At 41.0% G+C, this 8,794-nt stretch overlaps 1 protein-coding gene across 13 annotated transcripts in view; it reads left to right on the forward strand.

Moving 5' to 3' along the window:
• Positions 1–8,794, forward strand: part of NFAT5 (nuclear factor of activated T cells 5) — a 128,455-nt gene that overhangs the window by 106,654 nt on the left and 13,007 nt on the right. For 10 of the 13 annotated variants that reach the window (XM_032284319.1, XM_032284321.1, XM_032284315.1 and 7 more), the window contains one exon: positions 6,503–6,586. In XM_032284319.1, coding sequence (XP_032140210.1) covers positions 6,503–6,586 — 84 coding nt within the window. The remainder of the gene's footprint in view (positions 1–6,502; positions 6,587–8,794) is intronic. The other 3 variants (XM_032284316.1, XM_032284314.1, XM_032284324.1) reach the window with 1 other exon arrangement.

Here is an 8,794-nt window from a genome sequence, read left to right on the forward strand (position 1 = left end):
ACACACACACACACACACACACACACACACACAATTTTAGAAGTCAGAGGAACTAAAATTTTTTTGTTGTTTGGTTTTTTGTTGTTTGGTTTTTTTTTTTTTGGAGATGGAGTCTTGCTCTGTGACCCAGACTGGAGTGCAGTGGCATGATCTCGGCTCACTGCAACCTCCGCCTCCTAGGTTTAAGCAATTCTTCTGCCTCAGCCTCCCGAGTAGCTGGTACTACAGGCGTGTGCAGCCAAGCCCAGCTAATTTTTGTATTTTTAATAGAAACAGGGTTTCACCACGTTAGCCAGGCTGACCTCAAACTCCTGACCTCAGGCAATCCACCCACCTCCCAAAGTACTGGGATTACAGGGGTGAGCCACCACCCCCGGCCCTAAAATGTTAAAAGTTTAAAAGATATCTAACTATGAAGTCTCACAAGTTACTTGCTTGCATTCATTTAGATGCCTGAAAAAGAAAAAAAAGCCTCCTTTTGGCAGAAATGGGGAGAACATTTTGGAAATGGAAACTCTTTGCATGCTCCATTGATCTAGGCTTGGCTTCTGCCATGTTTACCATTGGTTCAGTGCAATCCATTCTCAGGCATACTTCAGAATTAGCTCATCTTCTCTATCTGTAGTTTATTGGTATGTTATTTCCATATAGTTCAAGATCCAGTGAGGTAGAAGGTAAAGAAAGGTGACAGAGGAAGCAAGCCCTCGCATCAAAAAGTAAAGAAAAGAGTATCTAGGACAGAGTTACAATTAGCTTTAGTTAATTGCTTTCTGTCACTTAATTTTTCTATTCCCTATTTTCTTTACTTTTCTTTTTTTTTGAGACAAGAGTCTTGCTCCGTTGCCTAGGCTGGAGTGTAGTGGTGTGATCTCGGCTCACTGCAACCTCCGCCTCCCAGGTTCAAGAGATTCTCCTACCTCAGCCTCTCCTGAGCAGCTGGCACTACAGGCATGGACAACCACATGTGGCTAATTTTTGTTAGTAGAGATGGGGTTTTGCCATGTTGCCCAGGGTGATCTCGAACCCCTCACCTCAGGTGATCTGCCCACCTCAGCCTTCCAAGGGATTACAGGTGTGAGCCACTGCTCCTGGCCTCCTAAGTTCTTTATCATATCTGAATTTTGCAACATTATTTTCTCCTAATTTGCTACAAAAGGTAATGCCACAGCACAGCACTATTAAAATACCCCTTGAAGGCCCAGCACGGTGGCTCATGCCCATAATTATAGCACTTGGGGAGTCCAAAGCCAGCAGATCACTTGAGGCCAGGAATTCAAGACCACCCTGACCAACATGGTGAAACCCCCTCTCTACCAAAAATACAAAAATTAGTCAGGTGTGGTGGTGGGCACTTGTAGTCCCAGCTACTTGGGAGGTGTCTGAGACAAGAGAATCTCTTGAACCTGGGAGGTAGAAGTTGCAGGGAGCCGAGATCACACCTAGGCAGGGAGCCGAGATCACACCTAGGCTGGGTGACAGAGTGAGGCTTTGTCACAAAAACAAAAAAGCCCTTGATATTTGTCTCAGAATTAAAGATCATGTGTGAAAACTTTAAAGTTTAGAAATAATATTCTGGCTTCAACAAAAATAAGAGAAAGAATACTGGCTTATTCTCAAAGACCAAATATTTTATTGTTTCCATTCTAGGAAGGCTTCAGACATCTAAGGAAATTTGATTTAAAATCGGTGGTAGGCCGGGTGCGGTGGCTCAAGCCTGTAATCCCAGCACTGTGGGAGGCCGAGGCGGGTGGATCACGAGGTCAAGAGATCGAGACCATCCTGGTCAACATGGTGAAACCCCGTCTCTACTAAAAATACAAAATATTAGCTGGGCATGGTGGCGCGTACCTGTAGTCCCAGCGACTCAGGAGGCTGGGGCAGGAGAATTGCCTGAACCCGGGAGGCGGAAGTTGCGGTGAGCCGAGATCGCGCCATTGCACTCCAGCCTGGGTAACAAGAGCGAAATTCCGTCTCAATTTGTGCAAGCTCTGGCAAAATCAATGGTAAAGCATTTTAGTAACTGTTAGTTACTAAATATTGACATTTATTGTTTTGCCAGAGCTTGCACAAAATGAGAAGAAAGATAGTGTAATAATACATAGGATTTGTTTCCTGATGAGCTTCTGCTCCAGTTGTGTTGTAAGGGAAAGAGTTTATGTCAGGGAATAGCCTTAAAGGTTTCGCTACTCTGAAAACACTGAGATTTTCTGGTTTTCACTTGTTTGTTTTTATTGATTAATTATAGAGACTTCAGGACTTTGAAGTACTTAGCATCAACACTATTTTTAGTGATAAATGCAAATTATTAGAAATTGCCCTTCGATAAATTGCTGAATAAACAGCTTTTAAGTATTCTACTTCAAAGGCTATAATAATTGCCTAATTTTGACCATTCTTAGGTAATCATTACCATATGTTTGCTCTTTCAAGTTTGCCCCCAGCATACTTTGTATGTTACAGATAACAATCACTCTTAGAAAATCTTGTTTGAATAAATATAAGGTATGCAAACTTTGTAATACAATCTAATGCCTTAGATTCTGCCTTTATAATTCAGCTAATTAATCTTCCCACGATTTTACTTTTTTTTTTTTTTTGAGACAGAGTCTCACTTTGTCACCCAGGCTGGAGTGCAGTGGTGCAGCCTCAGCTCACTGCAACTTCCACCTCCCGGGTTCAAGTGATTCTCCTGTCTGAGCCTCCCAAGTAGCTGGTATTACAGGCGCTCACCACCATGCCTGGCTAATTTTTGTATTTTTAGTAGAGACAGAGTTTCACCATGTTGGCCAGGCTGGTCTCAAACTCCTGACCTCAAGTGATCCACCCACCTCAGCCTCCCAAAGTGTTGGGATTACAGGCATGAACCACAATTGTACTTTTTTGTATTTTATGTAATGTGACAATCTTTTCAAGTGTCCATAAGAGAGAATATGATTTCAGGAAAACTTGGGCACAGAAAAAGGCCTGTCTCAGTGTGACAAACTAATAGCTGTTGTGATTTATTTAGGGACTATTGGTAAATATTTCATTATTCAATAGTGCAGCCAAAACAAGGTCCATCCTGATATTTACAGTTTGGAATAGAAGTGGTGACTGTTAATACTATTTGTTGAAATACTTACAAGTTATAAATAAAACTAACAAATCATTAAGTGAAATTTGACCAAAATACACTCACAACAACATGAGAGGCCAGATTTAAATTTAGAATTTTCAAACTACTTTGAGTTCTAAGCTAGAATATGGCAGCATAAGGAGAGAGCATCCCTGCCTGCCACCCTCCTTTTGCCACTTTTTGGCCCCACCTTATACTTGGAGGCCTTTGATCCTTAATCAGTGCTTCCACCTAATAGGCCTAAGAGTGCTCACAAAATCTAGGGTAGTTGTACAGAAAATCTGGGCATCCTGGGTGCTTGTTACATGGTCTAAAGGTAAGGTCAGGGCAGAGGTTCAACTGAACGTATCCTGGTTCCATACATTCTTTCCGGTACAGACCTTCTGACACCCAGTGGGGCCATGCTGCCACAAATCAAAATGTGTATTCTCTCAGGCACTTAGGTACTTTGCAGAGGCATAAAATCTTTGTTTCATTCATAGTCTCTGAAGCTTTGCTTAGGCATTAAAACATCTTTATTTTTTTTTTTACTTTAGCCTATTCAGACACAGAAATCACACATTATTTGCTGTAACTCTACAGTGGTGATTTCTATAAGAAATGGGGATATAATATTTAACATCTTTTTCTGTTTTTCTAAAAAGAAAGTACTGGCTGGATGAGGTGGCTCACATCTGTGATCCTGACACTTCAGGAGGCTGAGGCAGGAGGATCACTCGAGCCCAGGGGTTCAAGACCAGCCTGGGCAACATAGTGAGACCCCCATCCTTACAAAGAAAAAATAATAAGCTAGGCGTGGTGGCATGTGCATGTAGTCCCAGCTCCTCAGGAGACTGAGGTGGGAGAATTGCTTGAGCCTGACAGGCTGAGACTGCAGTGATCCATGATTATGCCGCTGTTTCCAGCCTGGATAACAGAGCAAGACCCTGTCTCAAAAAAAGAATAAGAAGAATTTAAAATAACTAATAACTTGATTTAAAAGTAGAAATTTAAATTTTTTCAAGGATTAGTTTATATTTTTTAATCTATAGTTACTGGAATTAATATCATGCATAAATATTTTATGTATATTTTTTCATTCAATTGCCTGTAAATCATTTGTTAGACCTACTGTGAAACATATTAACATAAATTACTTCATTCTCAGGAGATGTGTACAAATTTCTCTCTTTATTCATTTAGTTATAACTATCATTTGACATGTTAGAAAATATAAAATAAACATACTGAAAAATAGAAATTGGCCGGACGCGGTGACTCACGCCTGTAATCCCAGCACTTTGGGAGGCCAAGGCAGGTGGATCACCTGAGGTCAGGAGTTCAAGACCAGCCTGACCAACATGGAGAAACCCCATCTCTACTAAAAATATAAAATTAGCAAGGCATGGTGATGCATGCCTGTAATCACAGCTACTCTGGAGGCTGAGGTAGAAGAATCACTTGAACCCAGGAGGCAGAGGTTGCAGTGAGCCGAGATTACGCCATTGCACCCCAGCCTGGGCAACAAGAGTGAAACTCCGTCTCAAAAAAAAAAGGAAAGAAAAAGAAAAATAGAAATTAAGGCTGGGCATGGTGGTTCATGCCTGTAATCCCAGTACTTTGGGAGTCTAAGATGGGCAGATTGCTTGAGCTCAGGAGTTTGAGACCAGCCTGGGCAACATGGCAAACACCATCTCTACCAAAAATATAAAAATTAGCCTGTTGTGGTGGTGTGCACCTGTAGTTCCAGCTACTCAGGAGGCTGAGATGGGTGGTAACTTGAGCCCGGGAGGTAGAAGTTGCAGTGAGCTGAGACCATGCCACTATACTCCAGCCTGGGTGACACAGCCCCAGACTCTGTCTCGTAAGAAAATAAATTGAAATGGGCCGGGCGCGGTGGCTCAAGCCTGTAATCCCAGCACTGTGGGAGGCCGAGGCGGGTGGATCACGAGGTCAAAAGATCGAGACCATCCTGGTCAACATGGTGAAACCCCGTTTCTTCTAAAAATACAAAAAATTAGCTGGGCATGGTGTTGTGTGCCTGTAATCCCAGCGACTCAGGAGGCTGGGGCAGGAGAATTGCCTGAACCCAGGAGGCGGAGGTTGCGGTGAGCCGAGATCGCGCCATTGCACTCCAGCCTGGGTAACGAGAGCGAAACTCTGTCTCAAAAAAAAAAAAAAAAAGAAAGAAAGAAAGAAAGAAAATAAATTGAAATGTATTCAAATAAAATATATAATCATTTGAAGCAAGAACCAATTTATTTGTAATTTATTAAACTTTATTGTTTAGAACTGATTTATATTCTTAGGCCCATTAAATTTATAGTTTAAATTTGTTTTAAAAAAAAAAAATTAGCCTTGCATGGTGTTGTGTACCTGAAATCCTAGCTACTCAAGAGGCTGAGGCAGGAGAATAGCTTGAACCCGGGAGGCGGAGGTTGCAGTGAGCCAAGATCATGTCACTGTACTCCTGGGCAACAGAACAAGACTGTGTCTCAAAAAATAAAAAAACTGTTATAATAGATATAATTGATATGACTACATATGGTAGCCCAGCAATTCTCCATTAATACTAGCAAAGATATTTTTTAAGGTGTTACACAAAGAGTAGTTATATTATAAACTCAGTATTTTCATCCCACTTAATTTAGCTTTGGCACATTACTTGACTAATGCTTCTGAATCCGTATTTTTAAATAAATCATTTATAGGTGAATGATGGATTTCTCTGTTGCTAGCGTTCTAGTATACTTAATGTTTTAAATGTTTGATTTTCTTACATCAATCTACTCATCTGATATCATCAACATATATTATTACAAGAAGGATTTTTTTTTTAATCGCTATTTTGTTTATTGGTTTTTATTGTTGTTGTTGTTGTTGTTTTGAGATGGAGTTTCGCTCTTGTTGCCCAGGGTGGAATGCAATGGCAGGATCTCAGCTCACTGCAACTTCCACCTCCCGGGTTCAAGTGATTCTCCTGCCTCAGCTTCCCGAGTAGCTGGGGTTATAGGTATGCGCCACCATGCCTGGCTAATTTTGTATTTTTAGTAGAGACAGGATTTCATCATATTAGTCAGGCTGCTCTTGAACTTCTGACCTCAAGTGATCGTCACCCACCTTGAGGTTTGGGCCACCTTTAGGAAGGTGGCCTCCCAAAGTGCTGGATTACACATGTGAGCCACTGCATCCAGCCTGGTTTTGTTATGCTAAGTAATCATATGCTCTGCCCACTTGGAGATTGGAGAATTTAGAGGATAGAAATTTACTTCAACTAGAACTTTTGCTAAACAAATAATTACATGATACCTTGTAATAAGATATTCTAATTAAAGAATTTTAAGATGTAAGTTTTTTAGGATGAATAAATGTAAATAAATACATTCATCTTTTTTTTTTTTTAAATAGCAGCAGCTGGTGCTTTGAATGTAAATGTGAAGAAGGAAATATCTAGTCCAGCGAGACCTTGCTCTTTTGAAGAGGCCATGAAAGGTAGCAAGTTAATTCTTCTCAAAAATTGTGAATAGATGCTCCTGTATGTTTTCTCTAATACACCTTACTATTTTGTTTTTTAGGTACTTACAACACTTTGCAGGGCATCTTACATATTGTAAAATAAATATTTGTTTAACTTTATTAAATGTAGAGACTTGTTTTCCAGTTTGATATTTTTCTTACTGAATATGTTTTTATATATATATATATATATATTTTTTTTTAAAGAATGTTGGAGTAGAGAAGGTTTTTTTTGTTGTTGTTGTTTTTTTAATTCCCCAATATTAAAAGTATATGTGGCCAGGCACAGTGGTTCATGCCTGTAATCCCAGCATTTTGGGAGGCGATGCAGATGTATCACTTGAGTTCGGGAGTTTGAGACCCTCCTGGACAACATGGTGAAACCCTGTCTCTGCTAAAAATATAAAAATTAGCCAGGCATGGCAGCAAGTGCGTGTAGTCCCATCTGCTCGGGAGGCTGAGTCAGGAGAATCTCTTGAATCCAGGAGGCGGAAGTTGCAGTGAGCTAAGATCATGCCATTGCACTCTAGCCTGTGTGACAGAGCGAGACCCTGTCTCAAAATTATATAAAGTAAGGTCAGGCACGGTGGCTCACACCTATAGTCCCAGCACTTTAAGAGGCCAAGGTAGGAAGATTACTTGGGTCCAGAAATTTGAGACAATAAATATCTATTGACTAATAATTAAATGCATCATCTATAGTTATTGCTGAACAGATATGGGCAGCACAGTGAGGACCTTGTCTCTACAAAAAAATTAAAACAGGCCAAGCACTACGGCTCATGCCTTTAATCTCAACACTTTGGGAGGCTGAGGTGGGCAGATCACCTGAGGTTAGGAGTTTGAGACCAGCCTGGCCAACATGGCAAAACCCCGTCTCTACTAAAAATACAAAAAAAAAATTAGCCCGGCGTGGTGGTGTGTGCCTGTAATCCCAGCTACTTGGGAGGCTGAGGCAAGAGAATCACATGAACCCAGAAGGTGAAAGTTGCAGTGTGCTGAGATTGCGCCATTGCATTCCAGCCTGGGCAACAGAGTGGGACTCAGTCTCAAAAAAAAAAAAAATTAAAACATTATCGGGGCATAGTGGCACACACTTATCATCCTAGCTATTCATGAGACTGAGGTAGGAGGATTGCTTGATCTCAAGAGGTCGAAGTTGCATTGAGCTCTGATCACACCACTGCAACCTAGCGTGGGCTGAGGAACAAGACTCTCAAAAACAAAACAGAAATTAAAAATGTGATTAAGTGAGCAGTATTTTAGGGTCAAACTTTAAAAGTTTGTTTATATGCTTTTTCGATAAAAAATTTAAATCAGGCTGGGCACGGTGACTCATGCATATAATCCCAGCACTTTGGGAGGCCAAGGCAGGTGGATCACCTGAGGTCAGGAGTTCGAGACCAGCCTGGCCAACATGGTGAAATCCCATCTCTACTAAAAATACAGAATTAGCCACGCATGGTGTTGCGTGCCTGTAATTCCAGCTGCTCAGGAGGCTGAGGCAGGAGAATCACTGGAACCCAGGAGGCATAGGTTGCAGTGAGCTGAGATCATTCCACTGCACTCCAGCCTGGGCAACAGAGTAAAAAAAAAAATTTTTTTAGTCACATATGAGGAATAGTTTGGTAAACAGAGATGACTTGAAAAAAAATGCAAGTGTTGGATTGTAATGCATTGACACCAACTTGACGTTCTTAGAGCAAATTAATTCTTAGGAGGAGAAAAAAATCAATATGATGTTTACATTTAAAATGTACTACTGAATTGAAGTTGGCTAGAAGATTATTATTAAATTAACAAGATGGAACATATCTGACAAACTTAATGTCTGGCCTGGAGAGATTTTGGACTGTTTTTTGTGGGACTAGACTTGGATAAAATTGGAACAAGGCTGGACACAGTGGCTCACGCCTATAATCCCAGCACTTTGGGAGGCCAAGGCAGTGGATCACCTGCGGTCAAGAGTTTGAGACCTACCTGGTCGACATGGCAAAACCCCATCTCTACTAAAAATACAAAAATTACCTGGGCATGGTGATGTGTGCCTGTAAAAAGCTACTCGGAAAGCTGAAGCAGGAGAATCATTTGAACCCAGGAGGCAAAGGCTGTAGTGAGCTGAGATTGCTCCACTGCATACCAGCCTGGGCAACAGAGTGAGACTCTGAAAAAAAAAAAAAAAAA

Source organism: Sapajus apella, unplaced genomic scaffold (genome assembly GCF_009761245.1).
Source record: "Sapajus apella isolate SASKATOON/1434 unplaced genomic scaffold, GSC_monkey_1.0 scaffold15, whole genome shotgun sequence".
NCBI classification, from domain to species: Eukaryota; Metazoa; Chordata; class Mammalia; order Primates; family Cebidae; genus Sapajus; species Sapajus apella.